This window comes from Syngnathus leptorhynchus, chromosome 19, assembly GCF_054491065.1.
Source record: "Syngnathus leptorhynchus isolate UIUO chromosome 19, UIUO_Slep, whole genome shotgun sequence".
NCBI classification, from domain to species: domain Eukaryota; kingdom Metazoa; phylum Chordata; class Actinopteri; order Syngnathiformes; family Syngnathidae; genus Syngnathus; species Syngnathus leptorhynchus.
Window position 1 is genome coordinate 5,069,539 of NC_141213.1, and position 27,008 is coordinate 5,096,546.

The 27,008-nt window shown below is 39.8% G+C and overlaps 3 protein-coding genes across 6 annotated transcripts; 1 reads left to right on the forward strand and 2 right to left on the reverse strand.

The window, feature by feature from the left end:
• Window positions 1-526: 526 nt before the first annotated feature.
• Window positions 527-10,637, forward strand: LOC147041790 (rho guanine nucleotide exchange factor 4-like). 2 transcript variants are annotated; one of them, XM_085939712.1, is made up of 13 exons: window positions 527-607; window positions 686-1,219; window positions 1,299-1,428; window positions 4,122-4,270; window positions 7,924-8,103; window positions 8,207-8,410; window positions 8,476-8,655; window positions 8,736-8,968; window positions 9,091-9,220; window positions 9,298-9,429; window positions 9,501-9,744; window positions 9,817-9,894; window positions 9,986-10,637. In XM_085939712.1, the coding sequence occupies exons 1-13, from the start codon at window positions 527-529 to the stop codon at window positions 10,141-10,143; spliced, it is 2,433 nt and encodes an 810-aa protein (XP_085795838.1). In that variant the 3' UTR covers window positions 10,144-10,637. The 2 variants fall into 2 exon arrangements, with proteins under 2 accessions (XP_085795838.1, XP_085795839.1); XM_085939713.1 differs by lacking the exons at window positions 527-607; window positions 686-1,219; window positions 1,299-1,428 and adding an exon at window positions 1,924-2,367.
• Window positions 1,289-26,570, reverse strand: LOC147041791 (uncharacterized). 3 transcript variants are annotated; one of them, XM_085939717.1, is made up of 12 exons: window positions 26,485-26,570; window positions 24,931-25,000; window positions 24,064-24,144; window positions 23,848-23,978; window positions 22,747-22,861; window positions 14,397-16,497; window positions 14,241-14,329; window positions 13,121-14,135; window positions 2,603-2,689; window positions 2,437-2,514; window positions 1,973-2,356; window positions 1,289-1,402 (listed from the first exon to the last, which is right to left on the reverse strand). In XM_085939717.1, exons 2-8 carry the CDS (start codon window positions 24,973-24,975, stop codon window positions 14,052-14,054), a joined length of 2,646 nt encoding a protein of 881 aa, XP_085795843.1. In that variant the 5' UTR covers window positions 24,976-25,000; window positions 26,485-26,570; the 3' UTR covers window positions 1,289-1,402; window positions 1,973-2,356; window positions 2,437-2,514; window positions 2,603-2,689; window positions 13,121-14,051. The 3 variants fall into 3 exon arrangements, with proteins under 3 accessions (XP_085795843.1, XP_085795840.1, XP_085795842.1); XM_085939714.1 differs by lacking the exons at window positions 22,747-22,861; window positions 23,848-23,978; window positions 24,064-24,144; window positions 24,931-25,000; window positions 26,485-26,570 and adding an exon at window positions 18,819-18,920; XM_085939716.1 differs by lacking the exons at window positions 1,289-1,402; window positions 1,973-2,356; window positions 2,437-2,514; ... (4 more) ...; window positions 24,931-25,000; window positions 26,485-26,570 and adding an exon at window positions 18,819-18,920 and having other exon boundaries at window positions 11,667-14,135.
• LOC147041792 (palmdelphin-like) lies at window positions 19,766-21,239 on the reverse strand. Its single transcript, XM_085939718.1, has 2 exons — window positions 21,157-21,239; window positions 19,766-20,833 (listed from the first exon to the last, which is right to left on the reverse strand). The coding sequence occupies exon 2, from the start codon at window positions 20,820-20,822 to the stop codon at window positions 19,800-19,802; it is 1,023 nt and encodes a 340-aa protein (XP_085795844.1). The 5' UTR covers window positions 20,823-20,833; window positions 21,157-21,239; the 3' UTR covers window positions 19,766-19,799.
• Window positions 26,571-27,008: the final 438 nt, after the last annotated feature.

Here is a 27,008-nt window from a genome sequence, read left to right on the forward strand (position 1 = left end):
AAATGTTTAATAATATCTATAAAATAATGTCCTCCTTATGAAGAAATTACTTTTGTTGCTTCCCTATTCTCACCTATAATTTGCAGTTTATTGACAGTTTTCAGACCACAACATAATGAGGATGCATTACAAACATTTTATTGTACACCGGTGGTTTTCTTCAATGAACTGGTCCGTAATGCCCTCCTTGACTTTACAGCTCTGTATTTATAGCCAGGCCATCTTAGTGTCTGTCCTTATTATCGCAGAGATCACAGTGTACATGCCTTTTCAGGGTGGATTAAGCCACTGTAGGAGGATCACAGAATTACCATGGCGGGACACCATTTCTTTTTTTCTCTCTGTGTTAAAGAGCCTCTATACTGCTGATGGAGAAAGAAAATGATTATTCATTTACAATTTTGAGATTTTACCAAATGGGACCAATGGAGGAACAAAGAATGCCGCAAGCTTGTAGTATGGATCGAGACCGACATTCATCCTGAACTTTAGTTGTTATGTGTCGGCATCCAGTGTGAGATACACCATGGGAGCAGTGCTAAGCTGGTTTTCTACTCACTTTGTCATTTTGGTGCTGGATACAGCCTGCACATTGATACACAGAAAAGTAAGTATACTCTGAATATTTTAGGATGGTGCTCAGATTGTGGGGTAGTATCACTCTTGTCTTTTTTCTCTTCTTCAGCCTAAACAGTCCCTTGAAGACCCCACTCAATTATCTAGAGGAATAGAAGATTGTGGCTTAGGTGAGAATGCCTTCAAACTGAGCCAGAAGACGATAGAAGGAAGTTATGAATACCATAACAAATCAAGAGAGATCCACCCAGTTTTGGATTCAGAGTTGGAGGATTCTCTCGGTGCCCTGGTGGGACTTGAAGACCTCAAGGTTCAGCCTGCACTTTCTGACACCTTTTGCTTAGTTCAGAGTAAAACCAGAAGAATAAAATCACTATCGCTTCAGCGTAACCACAGAAAGGTGTTTGCCATGTGTATAGCAAAAAACCACATGGCTGGAAGGGAAAAGTCAGGCAATTGTATACCTTTAAGGTTCAGCACCAGAGACATGCGTTCAAGGGATAACCATGGTTATCCTACAGCGGAGAATCCCAAATTACCAAAAGACCAACAGCAGTCAAGCACTAATCAAGTCAGTGAAAGAATGGAGCAGAATTGTTTGCAGATACAAAATGCAAACAAACCTGGAACCTTTAATTCAAAGGTAATTATCATGTTTGACACTTACAAAGACTGAGTGCTATATTATTGATCATGCACAATTTTTTTTCGTATTCTGACAGATTAAAACCAGAGTTACCACTGGACCCAATAAGGCATTTGGACGGTTGTCTCTCAAGGATCACTGTTTCTCACAGAGCACTCCGGTCGGTCTGGATTGTCTGGGCTGGAGAAAACACATTTCAAACTATTGTAAGTAACTGTACATAAAAGAACCCCAATAATAATAATAATAATAATAATAAAAAATAAAAAATAAATAAATAAATAAATATATATATATATATATATATATATATATATATATATATATACATATAAACATACACACACACACACACACGCACGCACGCACACACTCGTACATGCACACACACATGCGTGCGCGCCTGTCTGCACCAGCCGCCATTGGCGCTGATGTTTTTATGTCTGCACATGCAATTGCCAGCCATTGACATAATCGAGCCTCAGAAACCCCCTGTGAATACCCCGGTGATGTCATGCTATACTGTAGAATGAGAGAACGAGAGAGGGGAGCGAGTGTAGCAGAAGCGAGAGAGAGAGAGAGAGAGAGAGCGAGGGAGACAGAGAGAGAGAGAGAGGGGGCAGTGTGCAAATAGGGTGGAGAGGGACACACTAACAGGGGCGGAGAGCGGAATGAAAGCAAGGATGGCTTGCTGTAACTCATGTTATGTGCATGGGAGTAGAAATAATCAAGCCGACAGCTGAAGCTTACCTCAGCGAGTGCAAGCCTAGTCTTTCGTCTTGGAGCGGTCTCCATGGTGGCCGAATAAACGTTTTTTTTCAGCCGCTGTGCTTCTTTTTTTTTCCCATTGCTCACTACAATTCCCTCCCTTGTTGTTTGTGTCCGCATCAAAATGCGGACCCATCAAACGTCAGAAGGGAGTGCACCCCTGCCCAAGGACAGTTGTGGTAGCAGCGGCAGCTCAGGGGAGTCGCCTGGGTCCGAATGTCATGGAGCATCACTGACAAGCGGAATTATGGACAGCATGGTGGACTCTGGTCTTGGGGTTGGTGGATGTATCAGGGGATTTGAAGGTAGCCTGAGCGGCACTCTGAGGGGTGTCCTGTCTCGGTACTGGAGCTTGGAGAGTCTCCACTCCACCACAGGTAAATGCATCTTTCTCTTTCAATTGCATATCAAAATTTGAAACTTCAATTTAGGTTCATCTCGCTTACCCAACATACGCATTGGAATGTCGGAATGACTGGCATGTAGCAACAGGTTGACGTGAAGTTTGTGTCTTCTTGGTGTTCCTGTTGGGTCACACATTTGCAGTTAGGAATTTCAAAATGAATCTCATGTAGAATAGCATAGAGTAGTAGAGGTCAGAGGTCAATTTACCTGTGTACACTCATAGATTGATGTTGTCCGATGAGTCAACGTTTGTACAAACAGATAGTGAACTCGTGTTTATCGTTCCAGACTCACCTGTAATTAGAAAAAAGAATCAAGGATATATATAACATAAAAAAAAAAAAAAAATAGTCCCAATAGTTGACCTCCTTTGCCCACATTTAGATGCAGGAAAGAACAGTTGGACTTTTTCAGACATCTGTTCTGAAGGTTTTATGCTAGCATTGATTGTGATTTGATTCCTAATTATTTCCACTTTATTTCAGGCCTTATTGCAGGTAAATAAAAACAGCCCCAAAGCTGAATATTTAAGAAAAAGAAAAGAATTATAAGGAGTGTTGATGGTAAGGAGTAGGCTCATTGCAAAAACACTTTGCATTCGTCAAAGCAACTTCTGTGTGTAAAAAAAAAAAAAGACTAAGTGATGTAAGGGTAGCATGTCTAAAAGCATCAATCAGAAAAAAAGAAGAAGGCACGGGGCTCTCTAGGATATAGGTCATTGTAAAAAAGCCATTCATCCTGGATGACTTCATGCTCTACCTCGACTAAATTTACTGACAGAGAGCTCAAATTTGAAAAAATATATTTCCTTTCAGCATTGGACATTCATACCGCGAGCCAAAAGACGAAGCAATTTGTACGTTCTCTAAAATTGCATACTTCTAAGTTTGTTTTGGGGAACTCCATTGTAAAATTGCTTCTACTTTTTTAACAGTACTTTACAAACTCTCCAGCTACCCGTTTTGCTTCTGCAAAATCAAGATGAATGAATAGAACGGTCATGACAAACAAATAATACAAAAATAAATCATTGTAAGAAAATAATCGAAATAAAAAAATACTATTATGACTTATGTACTTTATACATGAAAGAATATAGAGCACCGAAATACTTTTGGAGTCAATGCACAATGATTTTTGCAATTGTTCCATGTGTACTGCAAAGAAATGTTTCCATTTCATACAGATCATTTTAGTGTGTGAGTCTAGAGTGTTTCCCGCCGGCGTTTGGACGTTTTTTCTTCCGCATCGCTTGCTTGCCTCGACTTGCACAAGTCGAGCCGTGTGTGGAAAAAAAAAAAAAGTGATTGCTCTTAAAAACCAGGAAGCATTTGAACTTGTTAGGGCAGCAGGTCATACTATGTTTTGATATTCAAATTTATTGACTTACTTAAAGCTAATGAAGATACAAGAAATGTTCATTTTTTTCATTAGTCCCACAATGTCCACACATTTTCAGGCATTTGTTGGAGATAAGGTGTGACAGCAGGAGTATTTTTAGTTCCTTTGATCAGTAAGCCAAGCACAGGCGTTTCATATTATGCCGTGATAAAACACAATAATAGCTGTGCAAAAATTAGGTCTGCTTTCTTATCTGAATTATCAAGGCCTCCATCCATATCAGAATATATATTGCACCTGTTCTCTGCAGGCCAAGAGGTTTGGACACAGCCATATTATTATTTTTTTTTTGCTTTTGTCTCATCTACCCCATTTTACTCTGCAGCATCTCTGCCTGATGGCGCCTCCCACAAATCGAGGTCTGGAGAAGAGTTAGGCAGTGAGGAAGACTTGTTATATGAAGAATTCTGCAGTTCTGCTCACTGTTTTGGACACCCGGGTGGAGGTGGGGGAGAGCAGCTGGCTGTCAATGAGGTAATTTTTTTTAAATCCTTTTAAAATTCATCATATTTCATACCATATAATCATTCAGATCAAGTACACTTGTCAATAGAATGTGAAAAGTGAAAGAACAGATGTCCAAAATTTAAATGAACATTCCTCATATTGCCTTTAAATTCAGCGAGGCGGGACTGCATGTGCCTCAAGAAATATGTGCTGTCAATGTTTGTTGTGAATTTTGTGACACCTAGGACTTTTTTGGGGTATATGACCTTGCCAAACTGAGCACACAGAAGGATAGACACTATTGGTCACTTTATCAATGTCCTGAGTGGAAATTCAAGAAGGTTCCAGAAAGAAACGCATTGAGTATCAAGCTATTTTTTTTTATTTATTTTTTATAAAACTGTATAATCTCATTTTGCTGCAGTTAGCTACACCGCAATAACATTCCCATGCAGCTCTGTAGAGGTTGATTGACATTTTTGGGTAATCAAATATATTGATTGATGACATTGATATTTTTTTCAGCAATTTGGTGGCACAGAATGGGTTCATGTAAAGATGTTGGGATTGTCTGGCACAACATAATTAAAAAAAGGTAGTTAGGATTTTCTTTTTACAATCATTCATCTCTGTGGTGTCAATTTTCTACGCCATTTTTCACATGACATCGACTTTAAATGTAAAATGCGCCCATGCACAAATGATTTCCTTTGGGATTCAGTTCATCGTTTAGCTCTCGTCTCCACTATCCTCCATTTATATGCCTCTCTGCCCAACAACCCACCCCCACTCCCACCTTTCCTCTTCAGGGGTTGCTAAGGCGCAGCCTCAGCCATTCTGGTAACCAATGTACGCTTGCGAGCGCTCTATCCTGATTGGCTGCTGGCTCTGCAAGGGTGTGCACAGCAAAAGAAAGGACGGGAAGGCGAAAAAAGGAAAAAGGGCCATCCTGGAGGGCTCAGACAGTGCTTCTCCCGCCAGACCACAGAGCATCCTTTTTTTTTTTTTTTTTTTTTCTCGACAAGGCATTAACTGGGTGGGGACAGCGTGATTTTGGATTCTTTTTGTGTCAATGGAATGGGACCAGGAAGACGACCCAAAAACAAGAAGATACACCCATGATGGACATTAAGAGGAGGTATGAGAATAAAACGTCAAAATGCAGCATCCCGTTCTGCCCGATGTCTTGATATTTTGAGGAACACAAGGAAAAGCGCTGCAAGAAGAGAGAAAAAAGGAGGGGCTGTCGATACGTAGCATTACCACAAATAGCTTCACAACACGCCAAGCCTCCACGAGCAGGCCGGGGCTCCAGTGAACGTCGTCAAAGTGGCAGGAGGAGAAGAAGAGGAGCCATCGGCCAGAACCGAGAGGGAAAGGAGAGACGTGTCGCGGACCGACGACAAAGACACACAAGAAGAGGGGCTTGAGGACCCGGTGTGGTGTGGCGGGTCGGTGCTGAGGGGAAGCAGACGGAGGAGGCGTGGAGCCCCGAAGCTGGAGGAGGCGGACACCACAGAACTGATGGCTCGGGGCAGCGGTTCTGGAAGGTGGAGCAGGCAGAAGATGGGATTTGTCAACACAGTGCTGCGCTGCAACCTCCCGCCAGAGACGCAAAAAGTGGTGGTTTTCTTCATCATGATGCTGCTCATCATCATCAACGTGGTGCTCATGTTCCTGTTGGCTTTCCAGTAGAACAAGAACCACACCTCACGCATTTCACAAAACCAAATCGAGAATGTGTCCGTGATAAAGGACGGCTGCCTTTTTGAGAAGCTCAGCTTCCGGGGAAGATGGGTGTCCAAAATGGTGAAACACGGCAGAAGAAAATGACAATTGGTTATTTTGAGGTGGGATGAACCCACACATGGTGTGTTTTGGCCGACCTTGCCTATACTGTTCATGTAACGTTCTTTTCACTGGCAAATGCTCAACATCACTGATATTTGTTTTGATCCATGCTGCTAAAAACAGAAAAAAATGTTTTGTTAACAGTCTCATAATAATCAGCTTAAAGAAACACTACGCAGAGCCGAGGAGGAATTGTATTAAAATCGGAGTACTGAGTGCACTGTTAAAACTCCCAAATTCATCTGGTTTTTTTTATTTTTATGAACCTATTCACTGTTATTTGCTGAAAAACTCACCGATTTGCTGTTTTTGTACCCATGCCAAAGCAATTACAAAGCAAAGTATTACATTGGCACCATCTTGTGGCATCGTGGTGCCAAGGAACTATGTTGTAGCAAGTTGAGGGGTTCCATTTAGACAAAAGTAGTGCTTTGCTTGCATCTTATGGCATCTTTGTGCCATTCAACTACAGTGGTGCCTTGAGATAAGAGTTTAATTCGTTCCGTGACCACCCTTGCATTACAAATTGTCTTCGCCCATTGGAATGGATGGTAACTACTACTATTAATGCTACTAAGATTAATATATAATTGTAATTAATTATATTAATTATTTTCACAAGAGAAATTGCAGCATTGTCCTGGAAAAAAAAACTACGCATAACATGCAAGGAATACTAATATGAGAACTGTGTTTTTGCGCCATCTCGTGGTTGGCATCTGAAGTGCTCTAGTATTTCAGATTTTTACTATTACTAGCTTGAGATAAAGACTGGCCAAGCAAAGAATAATTTTTCAGAAAAAACCCAATGCGCTCACATCTCAAAGCATCACTGAATTCTGAATTCATTTGAGTTTCTTTCAGAAATAAAAGTGCTTTGCTGCCATCTTGTGATCTAACATGTTCATGTTTACTCACTTTCAACCAATTTCTCTGCCTATTTCTGTCCATTTGCCTTTCTTTTATGAGACAAAGCATAACGGTAACATATAAGGTGTGCTCAAAAGGTTCCAGGACAAAGTTTTGCCCTTCAATGTGGGTCAGATGATCAACCAGCATGCATGTCAACAAATGAGATCCTACGGCGCTTGCTATATTCAGAGGCAACAGTTGCAGCGGGACAACTCATAGCTGCTTCACCATGACAAGGCGCCTGTTAATGTTTTGAGCATCTGACACTTCCTGGCTGAGAAAACATCATCATACTGGAGCAGCCGTGGATGGCCGTGAAGACAGAATAGCGCAAGACCACCCAAGAATCCTTTCAGGAGTGCATGAAAGTGTGGGAGAGAAGGTTGCAAAAAAAAAGAAATGATCTTTTGTGATATAAGTCCTGGAATTTGTTTGACACACCTCAAAAGCCAACCTCGATGTCTTATTTACCAAGCAAAACCTGCAAGAAATTTTTCTAAGACACGGCAAATAGGCACTCTTAACACGAAAGAACCGCTGCAAAGCATTTAAAATGTTTCTCGGAAATATGCTGTTGTTTACTAACTTGTCTCGGGCTCAACAACTCGATGTGCTTATTTTTCTTTCAAGATGTGAGATACATCATTGTGCTTGTGTGAATGACAAAGCGGAATCTTAAATTCATTTCAAACTTGTTTTGATGTATTTCAACAATAATAAAAGTTTGAAGCTATTTGTCTTGTCATTCTTTTTTTTTTTACCAAGTCACATTAAAAATTCAGGCTACTTTTAATTTTTAGAGTTATTTTATGATTCCAATATACCGATTTTAAATGAAACAATTCAGCTTTAATTGACGGGGTTTTATTTGCTAAATCGGTCGGACGATTAATCGATCTTGCGATGCTTCCCCGCAGCTTATCAGCGATGGCAATGTGGTGTACGCCGAGGCACTCTGGGATCACGTCACCATGGATGACCAAGAACTCGGCTTTAAAGCCGGTGATGTCATCGAAGTCGTGGACGCCACCAACAAAGAGTGGTGGTGGGGTCGTATCGTAGACAACGAGGGATGGTTCCCGGCCTGCTTTGTCCGGGTGAGCCAAAAAAAAAAAAACCCACATACATACTAAATTGTAAACTGAACATTTAGCATTCACATCCATGTTTGAATATGTTCTTCTCCCCTTCCTTTGGTAGTTGCGTGTAAACCAGGATGAGCCCACCGAGGATTTCAAAGCTCACCTATCGGTGGACGAGTCCACCGGAAGCAAAGAATGGCTTGAACTAGGAATGTTCTTGGGGCCTGGATTGCCCGGCAAAGAGCAGATGAGGGCAAATGTTATCAAAGAGATCATGAGCACAGAACGAGATTACATCAAGCACCTTAAAGACATTTGTGAGGTCAGTTCAGAAAAATCATCCTCCGAGCTAAGCTGAGTTTTACAATTTTTTATTTCCCCCTGCAGGGTTATATCAAACAGTGCCGCAAGAGGACTGACATGTTCTCAGAAGAGCAGCTTCATACCATCTTTGGCAACGTGGAAGACATCTACAAGTTCCAGAGGAAGTTCCTAAAGATGCTTGAGAAGAAGTACAACAAGGAGCAACCACACCTCAGTGAGATTGGCTGCTGCTTCCTCGAACACGTAAGCACACACGTTGAGAAATGAAATGATCTCAACTCCTCAGCCAAATCCAACTCTTCATCCTCCCATCTTGCACGCAGCAAGTACATTTTCAGATCTACTCCGAGTACTGCAACAATCATCCCAACGCCTGCATCCAGCTCTCCTTGCTTATGAAGGCGAGCAAGTACGTGTTCTTCTTTGAGGCCTGTCGACTTCTCCAGAAGATGATTGACATTTCTCTGGATGGATTCTTGCTCACGCCGGTTCAGAAGATCTGCAAGTATCCGTTGCAGCTAGCCGAGCTGCTCAAATATACCAACCCGCAGCACAGGTGACTGCAAACATGATCTGTGCCATTAAGATGCTTATATACCGCCTAGGTCAGATAGAAAACGTAGTCAAGCTCACCAAAAGACAACAACACAAACTGCTTACTCTTGTTTTCGTAATTAGGGAGTATAAAGATGTGGAGGCTGCTCTAAATGCAATGAAGAATGTAGCCAGGCTCATCAACGAGAGGAAACGACGTCTGGAGAATATTGAAAAAATCGCCCGATGGCAGAGTTCCATAGAGGGCTGGGAGGTATTTGGTTTTATTCCCCGTAGACTGAACATTCGGATAAAGTAGCATGGCACTTTTTTTTTTTTCTTTCTTTGCAGGGTGCAGATGTGTTAAGCAGGAGCTCTGATCTCATCTTCTCTGGAGAGTTGACCAAACTGTCTCTGCCACATGCCAGGAGTCAACAGAGAATGTTTTTCCTGTTTGACCATCAGCTAGTGTATTGCAAAAAGGTCAGTTGTTGAAACTAAATTTGGGGCTGTTGACCCAACAGTTAAGAACCACCATATTTTTATCATTACAGGATCTCTTGCGTCGGGACATGCTATATTATAAAGGTCGTCTGGATATGGACCACATGGAGGTGATAGATGTTGAGGATGGCAAGGAGAATCACTTTAACATCAGCGTAAAAAACACCCTGAAGCTGCGATCACTGTCTGGTGATGAAGTCCACCTCCTGTGCGCCAAGAAGCCTGAACAAAAACAAAGGTGGCTTCGAGCGCTCGCTGAAGAGAGGAGGCGGGTCCAGACCGACCGGGAAACAGGTCTGATGTTATCTTTGAAGAAAAAATATGTACATATTGCCTAACCGACTATTTTCCTTTCTTCTTTAAAAGGTTTTACGCTCACTGATGACCAGAAAAAACAGGCCATTCTAAATGCCTGCAAAAGCTGTCTATCCGGGAAACCCAAAGGTATCCATTTCAATTTTGTAATTCACTCGACTGAGAAATCGGCTTAATTAATTGAATACATGCCCTCAAATTGTCAATCTTGTTTCCTCAGTGGTGAGCAGACCCTACTACGACTTAGTTCTGAAACAGAAACACCCGTCCCTACCCACGGCCTTACCGCAACAGCACGTCTTCATTTCCGAGGAACCTAAGCGCAAAGGTTCGACTTTCTGGCACAATATCAGCAGATTGACACCATTTAAGAAATAATACGTAGACGGTATAGGAAATTATTTATTATGAAGGAAATTGGGAAAACTTTACTGATAGAAATCAAGGTGGTACTCATAAGTACTGGAACTGGAACTTCTAACTGTGCCGCTCCTTGCCGACTTGTCAACAAATCTGTTCTTTCCGCTCAATATTTCCTCGATGAAATGTGTTTTTGAGTCATGCCAATTGTTCACAGTGCCAGATTTTTCGTTAGACCTCATGAGTTGAAAACAGTTACAGGTGTACTCAGTAATAGACATGCAAATCTAATGTGACCTTCCAACTTGCAAACCATTTTCCTTTGTGCTACTAAGACAAGCTGTGCACAATAGTTTTTTTTTTTTTTTTGTGATCCGTATCCACCAGTAACCTACCAAACTACGTATCAACGATGTGGTTCTCTACGTATGTGATACATCGTTGTACACCATATTGTACATGTTGTGAAGTGACTGAACTGAAAAGTTGTACAAAGGCTGAGATTAAATTAATTAAAATTATGTTACACAATTCCTCAAGTCTGATTATTGACTCCTTCATATCTCATTTTTGAGAAGCCAATAACGCTAATTCCAAAATCCTTCTGTTTCCCCTCTATCATCACTTTCAACTGTTATGGTCTGATGTTTGAATTGCTTCATCACCAGGTAACAGAGGACTGTTGTCATGGCAACAGGAGGTCCGTTATGTTTATAGCCAGACGGTGGCAGAAGAGTTGCACAATGGCTTGATTTTTATTTTAGTGCAGAATTTACTGAACTTGAAAAGAAATTTATTTTTTAAATTTACATGAATAATGTTAATGTGAACACAGCTTACAGCTTTACTGGATCCGTCTGACTATTCATCTCATTTATTCATTTTACACAAATAATAAATGTTAATGCACGAGTGGTGGGGAAAGTAAAGTTCACTTCTCATAACTAGTGCTCAACCTTCAGGTTGCTTCTTTGTCAAAATGCAGCCCACTTTGCATCATGATGGTGAGGAATTTGCATTTGTGATGTGGCGATTTGTGCTTCCACATTTGTATTGCTGCTGTGGAATTTGAATTTCCAATGTGCTCTCTGCCACTGTGGATTGAGAATATAGTTTGGAGCGAAATCAAAAGCATCTAGAAGACAATTTATCAGAACTGCCATGGGTAATATGATCCCAGTGGGATTCCAAAAGGATTAGATTTGGTTTCACTGTTCAATCATATGAGTGGGATGGGAATAAACGTACCCGGGTGTGGGCAGGATCATAAATGTCATGCATTCTTATGCAGTACTGTAAAAATAAACAGCTTGATTGTCAACCAATCGTTGTGTTGGAATGCTGACAACGCAGTTATGCCTTGCTTTCTTATTTCTCAGCCTTGAATGATTTGTTTTGGCAAACATTTCAAAAGGACACAAGCTCTTTCACGTGAAACTCGGATCAAGTGAAACCACATGATTTTTACATTATTTTATTGTTGTCACAAATGTCTCACTTGCATGGGCAATCATGAAAATGTCCAAGCATTGCCCAGTAAAATCCTTAACAGGAAACATTAACGGAATGTGAAAACATTAGCAAGCAATTTGTGAGATGTATAGTGAACCGACATGTGAAACAACACAGGAAGTTGACACTGAGGCCAAGAAACACCAAGCTGGCTGCTTTTTGTTGAAGCTGTTGGAAAATACAATAAAAGCAACGACCACAAAAAATATATGGGATTCCATATCTTGAATACCACTGATTCAAAGTAGGGAAGAAGTTAAAGGGACATATTATTAAAATTTACAAATAATTGGGAGTTAATGTCCCCCCACCCATCAAGTGTGGACTCCAACAACCAAGTACCGTAATATCTGGACTATAAGCCGTATCCAAATATAAGATGCAACAGTTAAAATTCGGGGAAAATCCTGTTTTGTTCATAAATAAACCGCAACAAACTATAAACCGGAGATATTTTAATCTTTAATTTCCATATGTAATATGCAAAAATCATACAAAATCATAAAAATTCCATTAGATAAGCCACAATGGACTATAAGACACAGGGTTCAAAGCTTGTGAAAAAAGTAGCGGCTTATAGTCCAGAAATGATGTCTTAGTAGTTACCAGTTTTTAAAAATGTGTCTGAAATTTGGCATAACTGTATGGCTAATGTACAAAATACCCACCCAGACGTTTTCTGACGGTCTTCACAGCGAGCCAGTTGACACTTTTTAAAACACGATACAAATCCAATATCTAAACTGCACCGTTGATGCTGAGTGGCTGTTTGACTTTCTGTTGGCGTGTCTGTTTCACGTGCCACAAATGACCATACTAAAAAAAAAAAACTGTCTCATTTAAGTGCTCTCAGTTTTGATTTTCTCCTATTGATTAATTTACTGTATAGCTATAAATATATACACATATATTATATTCTTTGAGGTTTAAAAAAATACATAAATAAATAAACAACATCATGGCACATTAGAGCAAAGCCTTTGTCACAATGTTTTTGCTTATTTTAAGAATTTATGCCACCCAGCTCACTGGGTGGGCAGTCATATATAGCAAAGTGGCATAATCAGCCTATATGATAGCAACATCAAAATATGTCAATAAATATATATCACATTTAAGATAGCAACAGTGGTTTAACAAAGACTGAATTCAACAATACATTTGTCTTACATTCACACACGTTGCAAAGTTAATCGTCTGTTTGCAGAATTACTCCATGAAAAACGATTTTGTTGCACAGTAAGGGACAAAATACAGAGCCTGTTTCTTGCTGAACTGTAAAATATTCTTTTGTGAAGCAATGTTACTCCTCGTAAGTCATTTTATTCTTCTATGTAAAGTATCCCGACTCCACTTGACACAACTTGATTCCAGTCACGTGCCCAAACTACAATAAACTCGATTCAATTGTGGACTGGCTTTTATATAAATATATGAATAAATAATACGTTTATAATGAAAAACACATCAAAATAAAACTCACCATTAAGTATCTGCTCCGTATGATACGTGACAGGGACGAGCATCTTGACCTGAATTAATTGATCGTCGATAAAAAAAATAAATGTTTTTTTTTTGTCCGCGGCCCGGTGGTTGGGGACCTCGGGTATAAAGCACTTGACAAGGCCAGACATAAACAACAAATAATAAGATAAGCAGCAACTGGGTGAGACGGACAACAACCAAACAAGGACTGAAAGGAAACAAACTGATGAGAAAACATGGAGCACCTGAAGAAGGTACGAAGGGTTGGAAGGAGCTGATTGGTTAACACAAGGGCTCAGGTGAGCAAGCACAGGTGGCAAAGTAATTTCACAAGACCGACATTGACCTCATGACACCTATGTCGTCCATCTTTGCCTCAAAAACCGAAACCTTTTTTTGCACCAAAGGCTCTGGATTTTGTTCCTTCTCCACAAAGTAATGATTTCATCTTCAGATTAGATCAGATGAATGATCCAGTGGAAAACAATACAGTTGTTAAACAATATACAAATGCAAAAAAAAGTATTGCGTGCTTGCTTTGAAGTTTTTACACTCTATGGACAAAAATATTAGAACAACTGAGGCTTTATGAGCATTCATGAGCACTTGAGCATTCATACGCAAGGAACATAAACTGCCTAAACTGTCCCGATACTTTTGTCCACGTGTTTTAAGAAGAATTCTTTTATAATAGAAATTGCTCAAATGAAATTGCTATAGCTTCCTATTTTTCTGGACTCTTAGTCATCCAAGAAAATTGCACATCCTTATATTGTATGATTGTTAAAGCGCAGCGACATACATTTGAACTATTTTGCATTTTCTTAGCCCAAAGCAATATTGAAACATATCACAAAATTCAGATGAATATTGGCAACACGGCATCTTAAACACTTAGAATACACGATTTATGTCTTCATATTTCCTCGTTAGTCATTTTTAGTAAACTCGCCTGCCTCCCAGCGAAGAGCCATGGCACTCTTGCGTCTTCCTGCGACGTAGCCCTCTGGAAACTGACAAAGACAAATCATCATTTATGATGACCAACATTGACAAATCTGTTTTTACTTTTTTGCAATCTCAATAATGTTGAGGAATAAATCATCAATGTAACTTACTCTATGATCGCAGGATAAAGTTGAACGATCCATTTTGGGTGTTTTCATTGGCGATGATGGCGACGACTTGCACTTCATTGGCAGACAAGCTAAAAAAAAATGTCATTGAATTAAGCAGAAAAAAAAACCTTGATCATATATGGACAAATAGTTTACCTGAATTATCCAGTGACAATGTACCCAAATTGTTTGACAGCATCCTTTTATCACCGAACCTGCCTTTCCCGTAAAGACTTGCCCTCTCTTTCCTCAGCTCTTCCTCTCTTTGCTTCATCAATTGTATCTCTTCATCCACCAGTGACATTGTGCTTCGTGACCTGAGCTTGAAAAAGGGGTTGCTCATGAACATTTTCTCTTGGGGCTCACAGGCTTTGTTGAGTGAAAAGTCTGAAGCGCTTCGAATAATCAGATTGGACGTCTCTAAAATGATCAGATTTGAACCGCTATCCTCGGAGCACCATTCGCCGTGTCTGGGACTGGAATTGAAATCACTACTCGGATCAAGAATGATAACGTTGGTTTCATTTTTTAGCGGTTCCTTTGTGGGAGAGGACGTGATGATGAATGACGGGGTCAGCGGAGTGCTAATGGATCTTGGCATTCCTTGGGATGGGCTGCTAAAGTGAGTATTCGCAGACTTGCCCAGACAGGACAGAGCTCTCTCCTTTCGGAATTTCTCCTCTCTTTCCATCGATATACGAATCTCCCTTTCAACTGGGGTTTCAAAATCATCATTAGGAGATCTGTAACTGGAATCGTCTAAGCCGGAATCTTCTGAACACGGGCTGAATTGAGTGTGTGTATAATCTCCAAGTAAAGTCAAGTTTTCCAGATCCTGAGATTTCCTGTTAGTTCTTTCGATGTTTCGGACCGGCGTGTACATGCAACTGTGGCTGCAATGGAAATTGGGCTGTCGGGCTGAAGGTATGACAACCTTGTTTTTGGTTTGTTCTTCCATTGCCCGCCACTGCTTACGAGCCAACTGGAAGTCAACGTGCTCCGTGCTAACGTTCTCACTCGTTGTCTCTTGTATCACGCAGAAGTCTTTGGGTATCTTCCTGTTTGGATCTGACAAGTTCGGGGAGATTTGTTCCTGAGTGTTGTGATTATTACTATCATCTTTGCCATTTTCATTTTCATCTTCGGAGATTTTGGACAGACCTTGGAGACTCAGAGAGATACATTTCACATCTTGTGGGGGTGTAGGACAAGACGAGGTGTCTGGCTGTTCTAGCACTTCTACGACCTCCGGGATGTCGAGTTGGACTTCGTCATAGTGGTCGTTGTCTTGGTCTTGATCGTCAATCACTTCGACTTTCTGCACAAAGAGCTCCTGTGCGCTTAACTGAAGGCTGTCCAGATAGGAGTCGTCGTCTTCTTTATTTATAGAAGAAGAAAATATCGTTCTCCATTTTTCATCTGTGTCACTATCCGAGGAAGCGGCGGCAATTTCCACTCGTAAGCATTCATCCACTTCATCGGGGTCAAGATAACGACCGGATTCGTTTGATATATCCGACATAGCATCTTCTGGAATGTTCTGCTCGAGTAATATTTCTTCAGGAATCGGTGATTCCAAAAGGTTTTCAGGGACCTCCGTGTCCCCCTCGTCATCGACCACCAAACTGTGATAGGCATAATTACAAGGTTCATCTTCCTCATCCAGGAATTGTTGTAGATCCGTAGATTGCTCCAGGTATGCGTCTTGTTCTACCTCTAATGTTTCTTCTATTTCAAGAGGCCTCAATGGATCGAAACCTGTCTGTATTACACAGTGCTCTTTTAATTCCTCCTCTTGTTCAGTTGTTTCCTGTATCTTACAATGAGCTTCATTTTCATAAACACTTTCAGCACTGGAGAGTGTATCAGACACAGAGGAAGTGATGGACTCATTTCTTTTGAGCTCCTCATGTTCTTCCTCCAATGGTATGACTTCCTTTTCCTCTTGGACCGGTATGTCATCGCAATCAACCGTTTCTGGGCAGTCGGGCAAGACACTGGTAGTGCTGGTTAGAAGATCGGTTGAGATGTAGCTAGAAATTGATTCATTGTTGGAATCCGACGGGTCTGTATTAATACTGATTTGCTCATGATCAATACTGAAATCAGTTGCAGTGACTTCCTCACTGTTGTCCATCTCCACTTCTGGTAGCTCAGTGGTTTCCATAGTAACAACGTCAACGTTGTGATTCTCTGAATTGCTGCAACCTTCGTCTAGTTCTTGCCCATGGGATGCCTCTGTCTCGGAATTTGCTTTCTGTATAAATCAAGAAAGAGAAGACGTGAGTTGTGGGGTTCCAAAAAGAAAACCTTTCTGCACAACCTTGGAGATAATTATGATTTTGTAGACATGAATTTTTCTAGGAAGGCTTTGTGGCAAGCAAAGAAAGACTTCTGGTGTAAAAGGAGGGGGTGGCGGCGGAGGTGTTTGTTTGTGCGCCTGGGTTCATGTGTGGGGGTGTGTGATGAGGAAAGAGGGGAGATGTTGCTGCATCTTTATTTCCTTTAAGTGGGTTATCCACAGAAAGACAAAATGGATCACAAGTATGAAGGCAGCAGAATTTGATGCATTACATTTCTTGTTACGTAAGACACAAGGACTGCGTCTGCCTCCCTCCCACACATTGTCGGAGGGTCACAGCGGATGTATCCCGGAGCACTCATTATTCATTATAGATGCACTTTGCCTCACACTAACTCCTGGCTAGTGCACCCCAACATAGCAACATCCCAAGGTAATTGCAGTTGCATTGTTTTTTGATTAGAAATACGAATGACTTGACAAAATGGTCTTAGAAGATTTTTTTAAGGCAATGCTCATTAAAAAGAAAACCTGTCTGTTTTATTTTTCTAAAGTTATAAATCATAAATTAATAAAAAATGAAAAAAATAAATCAATCAATAGGAAAATATCGACCAAAACATACCATGATTAAACGTTATGTATTATTGGATTATCTGTAAACAAGCAACACAAACACAAATTCCTCCCTCCTGTTATAATCCACAGTGTTGATTTTATTTCAATGGAACTTGTTTTCACATGTAGTTTTGTAACAATGCCTCCAAACGACGTAACTCCTTTGACGAGTACACTAACAAGACAGCAGAACAAGTGTGAAAGTCTGGCATCATTTGTAATCGTCTTATTTTTTTCCCCCCTGCCATTTTCATCCAACTGGTCGATCCCGTTCACAGATGAAGGAAGCTTGGAATGAATTCAAGTGACACATTTCCATACACTCACACAACAAAACAACCTGCAAGGACACATACGTGTAACGGACTGAGTAGCCATGGTAACCATTAGAAGTGACACTCACTTCACTTCTCATCCGCCACCTCCTCCTCCACCACCCACTCGCTAACTCATCAGTGGACTGTAGCTGAGGAGTAATACTGTGGTCAGGCTGCCACCATAATTCACTGCTTTTAAATGAGAAACTGAAGAGCTGTTGTCATTTCCTTGTCAACAAAACAGCCAAACAAAACACCTACATGTTATTTTTCCAAGTCATGCAAAGTCCCTCACCGATGAATGATGCCGCAGATGGCAACAAACCAAATCACGGGGGACAGTTGCATTCTGCAAATCACACAAAATATCACCCGGAACATTTAGGAAACTCACCCCAGAGCAGACCAATGAGGAAAAGAAAGATAAAACTGATTTCTATCGCTCTACATCACCAGCCGTTTTGAAGGTTCAGCATTCTGGTTTCTGGTTAGTGAAATTGAGGAAGACCTAATGTGAAGCGCAAAAACCCCACTGAGCCACTTCTCTGAGAAGTATCTTCTACCACAGCTTGATAGAAATTGTACTTGCATAATGTGTGTGAAGTAAGCAAGCTGCACAGCTTTAAAGAGAGGACTAAGTATCAACACCGCTGAGACAACTCAATTAGAAAAACTCTGTTTCCATTTTCTGGCTTGGAGCTGTTGCTAGGATTGTTGCTGCAATTGACAAAGGGAAAATTATACTTAGGTCACATACATTTTGTTGTCCTATTTTTCAATTCTACCAAATTTTGCATAACATATGATTCTCCACTTTTAATGGTCATGGTAACATTAATTTAATATACACCCGAGTAGAAATTTTAATACAATGTGGTTTATTCCCTTATGCAGCAATAATATATTTTCTATCAGGAGCCACTTGATTAATGTGTAGCTCATACTAAAATTTATTCAAATTAAAAGAGAGCTGGAAAAATGCCCCTTCATGAAATACATGAAAAGAAAAATATAAAAATCAAATAGTGTTGGTTGAGTCAGGTAACACAATGTATTCCCCCAAATCAAGAAAAACAGCAAACTCATGAATAATCAATGTAAAAAAAAATCCTGATCTGATCATTAATTTCCTGTATTTTTTTTTCCCACCTCAAAGCGAATGCAGTCACTGCAGAAATCACTCTAAGATTCCCCTCACACATGCAGCCTGCGACAGCACACCGTCAGGTCTATCTGCAAACCTCAATGCCGGCAGTCCTGCTACATATTTCACACCGGATGGATATTCTTACAAAATCAAAACTTTTTTTTTTTCATTTGTGTGTGCGTTGATGGACCTACCTGAGACAGAGTGGCAGGCTCATGCACAAGACTGCTCTGTTTCCAAGAGCAGCATCATACTAAGAGTTCTGCCTGGCTTCTGCAGCCACTGATTGGATGGCTAGTGAAATGGGTGTAAGAAAGGCGACCAATACTCGGCTTCCATTGATGAACACAAGGAAAAGCCGATTCCATTTTGTGCTCACACATGCACACAAACGCACAACTCCTCCTCAGAGGAACCACCTGCCTCATTTGCACCACTTAAGAAACCATGATTTAATGACATTGGTGCTACAAAAGCTAATCAGCGGAAAAATTAGACTGCGGGGTATTATTGAAATTCTGAAGCATTTTACATCTATAAATATACAGTGAACTTTATAAGACGTTAGAAAATGGTTTTTGAGGCAAGCATTACCCATGATTCCTAAAAGTCAAGTGAATCATTATTTAAGTGTATTAAAAAAAAAACTGCAGAATGGTAGTCAAATATATTTTTTATTGAATAATAAATATGTACAATAAAATAAATAACAAATAACTACATGACCACAAATCTGCTAGTCAGGGCTCCATCAACAACAGCTAATAAAAAGCTGGTTATTTCTATTCCTGAAAGTAATCATACAGACATGAACCCAAAGTCCCAGCTCTTTCAGCTCTTTCAGCTTTTTGTATTGCAAGAAATTGCACTTATATAACTCTACCCTTGATACGAGAATTACAATTGAAATTCCACCTCCATCTCTCCCCCACCCTTTCATGTTTCTCATTATGCAACAAAAACACACAAAAAAAAACAACGAGAAAGCAACCAGGGACAAGGGCTTTGCAGAAGGAATAGATTTTCCGTTCAGTAGTAATACAGTTTCATGGCCCTTCAACCTGAAAGTTGAGAAATCTTTTTTTTTTTTAATTAGCAGAATGGTAAAACTGCATTTAATACTGGACTATTTGTTCGTTATTGTTATCATTTGATTGCTCACACGCTCATAAATTTTAAACTTGCTCTTTGTTTCTTGACTTGTGGATGAATGTCGGCCTGTGCAGACCTAAATGATTCCGGTTTGTCTTGTCATCTCCACTCATACATTTGTAGATTTTTGCCATTTGAGGTTGGAATACTTTGCTTTTGTATCCTTCGGGGTGGTATGAAAGAATCTCCCCGTTGTTTTTGGTTCCAATATAATTGACTTCTTCCTCATCGTCACTACATCCCACCGTCACCAATTCCGCTTGGAAATCCGTATCGTCCTCATCCAAAGCGTTTTCGTAGCCCATAAAAATCATGGTGATGGGTGTTAAGTCCAGCTCTCCTGTTTGGGTGTTGAAAACATTTGTCGAGGCAAAACTCTCCGGTTTTGTTCTGCCTGAACTCTCTAGCAAAGAATCAACTTTGCATTGATGGCCAGGCACCAAAGACCTACTTATATCTGTGCTAACAAGCTGTAAAGACGTTGGCTTCTCTTCCAACCTGACTTTGACTGTGACAACAGGTTCCTGTTTAGGACTGTTCACAGTTTCTTTGTTTTCAGGACCTTGTGCAGTTTTCGCACAAATCCGTGGACTCAAAGTTTCAGATCGGCTTTGAATGCGCTTGTTAGACACCGTCATTTGTTCTTCATTTAAGAATTGTGCAGGGGTATTTCGTTCTACTTGTTCTTGAGTAAGCTGGGTGGATGATATGGCTGGCTGTGAAGGCATTTGGCTTTTCGGTAGCACTTGTCCTTTATTCGGAGGCTTCGATCTGGTGTAAGCAACTGAATAGACGGGTTGATGATAAAGCAGATCACGAGGTATATTCTCATCTGTGGCCTGTCGTAGAAGCTCTTCTACCTGTTTGGATGTCATTTCATCATCTACGGAAAGTTTGCCTCCATCGGGGTTTAAAGCATATATAGATTTGCGTCCATCATCGTACACCTTTAAACCTCTCTCCTGGATGTTTTCGGGGCTAATGGTTGCTGTGGAGACCACTTGACTTGTTCCTGTTCTCTTATCAAGTTCCACACTGATCTCCATTGCAAATGTTGCTGAAAAGCACAAAATGAGGGTCTTAGATGTTTTGTTTGAACGACCAATACACTGGTGGCCTTGAGATACATGATTTAGAATGAATTGAAATTGTCAATCTCAAGGCACCACTCTATATATTCAAGAAATTTAGATTTTAATAGTACAGCTCACAAAGACGCCTATTTTTGAATCAATGAAATGATCCATAAGTGTGACTGTGTGGCTTAATGTGATGGACCGGACTGGCGATCACTTCAGCTTGCTAAGGTCATGACATTAATAGTTATATGAGAAATCTCTTGTGCATGTTTCATGTCTGTGACCGTATTTGATCCTTTACCACTTTTTTGACTCAGACTTTTTGCTGATGTCCTCGGGGAAAGTAATGGAATTTCTGGGGGCCGTAACGAAGAATGGTGGGTCGTATCTGAGAAAAAAATCAAATTAGCAACTGAAAAGAATAAATGATTAAAGAGAAGGCATTTATTGAATATATGGTAAAAATCAGGAATGTCAGAGGTGATTGAGTTGGTTTAGTTAATTTGTTTATTTATTTATTTATTTATTTTTGTTGCAAGTACCATTGCGTCTGGATTTATTTGAACGATTATAAAGATATTTTAAAGAATAAAACATTGACTTAGGTTTAAGGTTTACACACGCGCAGATGCAAAAATCCCCCAGCAGTCAAATGATGAAATGAATGTTCAGGCAATATTAAAACACCAGATGCAATAAATCCAAATCATGCTGTTAGTCATTTTAGACATTATGAATTACTCAAGAACAATTATCCAACAATTAGTGAGAAGCTCATTGGACATAGATGATATAAACTGTATAGATATACAATATTACATATTTTGCAATCATTTTGGGTAAATCCTCACACTCGCTATGTTATCTACAAACAAACTAATCGGAACACACAAACACACAATTAACCTCGGTGTCTTATTTACCTGTGTGGAAGTCGGCACTTAACTCCTACATTTGAAGACAGAGTACTTGAATATCAAAATAATGAGGAAAGTAAGCAGTCCCACATCACAAGAGAAACAATAGTCAATGAAAAATATTTTTTGTGCAAAGCAAGATTGAAGTTGTGTGTCAGTTATTGCACTCTGTTGGAATCCAGACATACAACAAGCAAAAAGTAAATCATGCATACATATATTAAACTATGCTCACTACACACCCACTGTGTAAGTAAATGATTTAAGTAGATCAGAAAGAGAACTAGGTCAAAAAGTGCATACAAACAAAATAGTTGTTAACGCTCTGTATTAGCCATGGCGTCCCGCAGGGGTCCATGATTGAACCACACTCTTATGCAGATGACACAACTCTCTTTATCAAGTAAATTTCAGGCGTGCCATAAAGAGATCTAGATGAGACACAAGTAATTGCTTCTGAAGTCAGGTAAAATTCTACTTATATTCCTTGGCTCGTTAGACTTTAGAGGTAAGGTAATTTGCATTTCACAAGCTAGAAGTGTCAAGGAAAGCATTTTCTCACTTGCGCAACATCAATAATTCAGATTGCTTGCAGCTATTTGATACAGAAAAAAAACAAGAGCATGATTTTGTGATATTTTGTGTCATTCATAAAGTAAAAAAACAGGCAAACTTTGTAATCCTTAAAGAGCACAACTACTCTTTTCAGCTTTAGGTGACATACATACGTCTCCCTTGAGATTTGTTTTGGGGCTAATCAATGATGGTATTTTTTTTCTCACTGTAATTTACTACTTTGGAATACAATGTTTTCTGTCACAGTGCTCCGATAATGAGTGTCCGATATGATGAATCATTTGATTATCATGGTTGTTATGATTGTTATTGCCAAAAGAAAAATGTAGTTCACAACATTTTGTTATCAGCAGCAAAACAAGCCAACAAGAAAGCAATCAATTGTTCTTCCAGCCTACCTTGATAATGTCCTCGGGTGTCCTCTCCACTTCTTTTAATCGCTTTAGAACAAATTTCTCATTGGCAGAAATGTTGAGCTCCTCTGTTTCTAAGGCCTCAATCTCTTTTTCTATCCTAATGAGCAAAACAATCATGGTTTTAGTAACATCCCACAAGACAAATATTTCATGTCAATTCTGTTTTCCTCTTTCACTGTCTCTTACCAAACTCCCTATTTTTGTCTGTAGATGCACCGAAAGCAAATTCAAAAGAGTGTGACGTGTCATTGACAAAGGTTTCTTAAAGTTCTGTTATGTAAAGAAAAGGCCATATGCAGTATTTTCTGGATTGAAAAACCAAGCTTGTCTGATCTGGGCCACATCTCACGGGGCTGGGTGGGTGGTGGTTGTGGGGTAAAGGCTCGGCGAGGAAGAAACTGCTTATTAGTCTTTTTGGTCTCGATTGAAATTTCTGGGCTTGGGGGGTAGAACAGGGAATGTTCAGGATGTTCATGCCCCCCCCCCCTGATAAGCACACATTTTGTACTCTTCATCTGGTAACAGCCACATAAAATCTGAAATAATTATTATTTTTTTTCCCCATCAGACCACATGATTCTAGTACTTAAAGTCCTGAGTCTGCTTGTCTTCAGCAATCTGTTCTTTGGCTTTCGTTTTTAGAGGCTTCCTTCTGGGAAAACAGCCATGATGTAGTGTACATGATTTTATTTTTTTTTCCCTACATATTTTTGTTTGCTGATTAAATCCCACTGCAGAGAGCAGATCTTGCTAAGCAGCAGGCTGCTTTATCACCTTTTCTTTTTTTTGTGGCATCCCAGACCTTTGCTAGCTTGCTCACTTCAGCACACATGGGGGGGATTTGGGTCGTATCTGGCTGTAAAGGTTTTTATCACAGCCTGATCATCTGTGCAATTGGCAGTGTATCTCATCAGTGTCGTAGTCTTTTTTTCCGGATCTTCTGGTGCATTCATAAAAAACAAGCACCATACTACTTCCAGATGGCAGAAAGGTAAGTGACTGTCTAAATGAACTGAACTCAAGCAATGAGAAAAATTTGTGATGTGTTTGGGAATAAAGTATATAAAGGAGCAATGCTGTTACTTTTCAATGTTGCTTTGCAGCTCATCGCTCTGTTGCTGTTCATCCTGAACCTGAAGCCTCATTGCCTCCTGCTCCTCCTCAGATTGTTGACTTAAACCATCCATCAGCCATTGCTCCCTCACAGACTTTTTCTGTTAATATAATGAAGAAACACAATTACAAATCATAGAAATAGAAGGAGAATATTCAAAATAAACCTTGTTTAAAATTTGTCACCTTTATGTATTGGAGTTTGAGTTTTTCTTCCTCGATCTCTCTTCTTTTCTTGGCAATATTTTCCTGTATCTTCCTTTTGTCCTGTTGAGGAAAGTGTAACCAAATGTTTACACCTGTTGTGTTCCCGTCAGGTCAAAGTCTTCAACCTTGAGGTGACAGTTGAAAACTGACCGCCATAAATAACCCCAAAAATGATCTGTGTGAGCTTACAACTTTCAATTTGACCTTCTAAACTGTTAATGCTATTAAAATAAGGCATGTTTGTTTCAATGATGCAAAGGATGTTGGTTGGGTTTTTGTAGCCTGAAATTAGCTCCTGGATTCAGGATCGGCGTGGCGCTACGTGCCAGGGAAAGGAGATCTCTTTAATTTCATCTCCTAGTATTTATAGACCTGTCTGACATTGACTGTGTTAAAGATACCGTTGTCTGTAACCACTGACGACTAAACCAGGAAAATCCTCTCATAGTCTTTGAGCAAGACGTAGAGTTTTACTTAACAATCCATTATTTAGGAATATTAGTATTTTTGGGATCATTTCACAATTATTGCGAAATGAATGTATTTTGATATATGTGACAATTGTCAGTATTGACAAAAACATTTGATATTAAAGTTTCGTACAAGTACAAATATAATTCTGAGGCTAAATAAATACTGTACATATATTCCCTTTCCTTCTTCTTCCCTACCAGGAAAATGTTCTGCATGTTCATGACACCACCTTTCCAAAGGTACACCTACATGTTTATTTTTAGTCCTTATTTTCTGGCTGCGTCATGAATCCTCGCATATAGTTGATACACTGCTGTGCACTTCACGAGGATAAGTACCGAGCAAAACAAATACTATATTTGTAGTCTTTACCGTAATTGCCTGAAGACGTTCCTTTAGCAGGTCTGTTTCTTCCATGATGGGCTTCAAGACAATGATTTATCTGAAAGAGAATTTTAAATTATGAGTGAATTATTTGAACAGTTTTGCTGTCATTTGGACACAAATCTGTCTATCTGTCCTTCGATCCATCCATCCATCCATCCACTCAACCGATGGACCAACACTTTTGGAGTATTTTAATGTTGTCGTTTTACTATCTACTGTTCATCAATATCTTAAGCCAAGCGGCTGAAAAATGAAAGAGAATTGTATTTGTTGTTGCACGTAAAGGTCATGCCGCCGTTTGCTTGTCCACCTGTTGGCACCACGGCAGTTTGATCCAACGGGGCTAAAAATACTAAGGCTGCTTGGCTAGCAGTGAGACGACACAGTGAGACAATGTCAGCAGCTTACAACATATTGCTCATAAAAAACATAAATCGCCTATCCAACACATTGACTTTGGAATTTGCTAATTGTTTGTTCTGTAAATGTGATGGAAACCAATTAAGTACACCGATTCATTACATGTAATCTGTGAAGAAAGTTTGAGTAAAGCTTAGGTATTTTTATCTCTGGTTGAACTGTCCCTGATCTTAGGCAGTCTCCGATACGTGTGACGTGACCCCAATACCTCCCTGTCTGCCTTTCCATTCAGACAAGGTCCTCCTTATTTGTAATCCCCGCCGTCCTTTCCTTAATCTGATCTGTGATGGATTAACTGCTCACACATTAGCTCAACAGCACAGGTCTTGACCAACATGTTTTTCCCCCCGAGTTCTCTGTAGGACAGTCAAAACATGTATATTTGATATCAGTGCATGTATGAAAGTGTAGAAAATTGATTTATTTCTCATGCATGTTGCATACATGCTACTATGGATCCCAAATGTGTGTTTATAGGCAGACATAACTTTCTCTTTTGCATTTGGGAGAATTTACAATTACAAAGGTTGATCAGGTCAAGAGACAATTAAGGTAACAATGATTTCATTGAATTTAAAAAAAAGAGCATTTTGCTTATCTACAATCAAATAATATTGCTTTACTTCCCTCATGAGACTAATGACATTTCCATCCACATTTATAGACCAATCATCCATTTTAGCCATCCATCCATTTTCTGTTCCGTACAAGCACAAAATAGTCATTCATGTGTCTGTCAAAGGATTTTGCAGCACTAAAACTAGTATTTTCTTCATTTAATTTGTATTTTGATTGAATTTTTTTTTTTTTATTCCAGATTATTGTTGCTATAGGGACACATCAGTTGCTGTCTGTATGTGAATGTGTGGGTGTATGTGTGGGTGTATGTGTGTGTCTGTGTGCACGCGTGCTTGTGTATGTTCACAGGGTGATTACAATTAGTTAGTTGGAGTTAAAACTGAGATGCCACAAACCATGATTGAAGTCAATGAAAATATTCGGGACTGAATACCCTCAGGCTTCAATTCACAGGCTCTCAAGTCATAAACATTTGCTCTATATTATCACTCTGACTGAAATGTAATTTTGGAGTTGGAAAAAATTGTGAGGTCTACTCACCTACTACTTTGTGTGTCCTTCAGCAGAAGATCACAGTTCAAGTCAATCTTACAGCGTATCCAACATCATTACAGTGTCTGCAATTGTGTAGGCTGAGAGAAGCATGCAGCTCGGAAGGCAACCCCACCTCTCTCTCTCTCGCTCTCCCTCGCTCGCTCTCTTGCTCTCTCGCTCTCTCTTTCTCCTGAAATATATACAGCACATGAGCCGCCTGAAGCTAACCAAGAAGTTAGTTATATTCAGACTTTAATATTCTGACTGGGACTTTTACTTCATTATATATATATATATATATATATATATATAAAAAAAAAAAGAAGCTTTCTGTGTGCTGTTTTAGAAGCACTGTCCCACTTTGCAGCATAACGGATGGGCTTTTGTTACCATAGCAACATGACCCACTCAAATTTGTACAAGATTACCAACCAGAGCACGGAGGAGGAACTGACTCAAACTGTACGTCTTCAGAATGACATCTGATATTTTGGAAAACATGTAGCATCTCAAGTAAATTTAGTTGATTA

Coding starts and splice junctions, on each gene's coding strand:
- LOC147041790 (XM_085939712.1), top strand. CDS start 527: ATGGGAGCAGTGCTAAGCTGGTTTTCTACTCACTTTGTCATTTTGGTG. Junction 9,221..9,297: donor GTTCCATAGAGGGCTGGGAG/GTATTTGGTTTT, acceptor CTTTCTTTGCAG/GGTGCAGATGTGTTAAGCAG. Junction 9,430..9,500: donor AGCTAGTGTATTGCAAAAAG/GTCAGTTGTTGA, acceptor TTATCATTACAG/GATCTCTTGCGTCGGGACAT.
- LOC147041792 (XM_085939718.1), bottom strand. CDS start 20,822: ATGGAGATCAGTGTGGAACTTGATAAGAGAACAGGAACAAGTCAAGTG.
- LOC147041791 (XM_085939717.1), bottom strand. CDS start 24,975: ATGGAAGAAACAGACCTGCTAAAGGAACGTCTTCAGGCAATTACG. Junction 22,862..23,847: donor CTGCAAAGCAACATTGAAAA/GTAACAGCATTG, acceptor TTTGCTCATTAG/GATAGAAAAAGAGATTGAGG. Junction 14,136..14,240: donor CTTTATCCTGCGATCATAGA/GTAAGTTACATT, acceptor TGTCTTTGTCAG/TTTCCAGAGGGCTACGTCGC.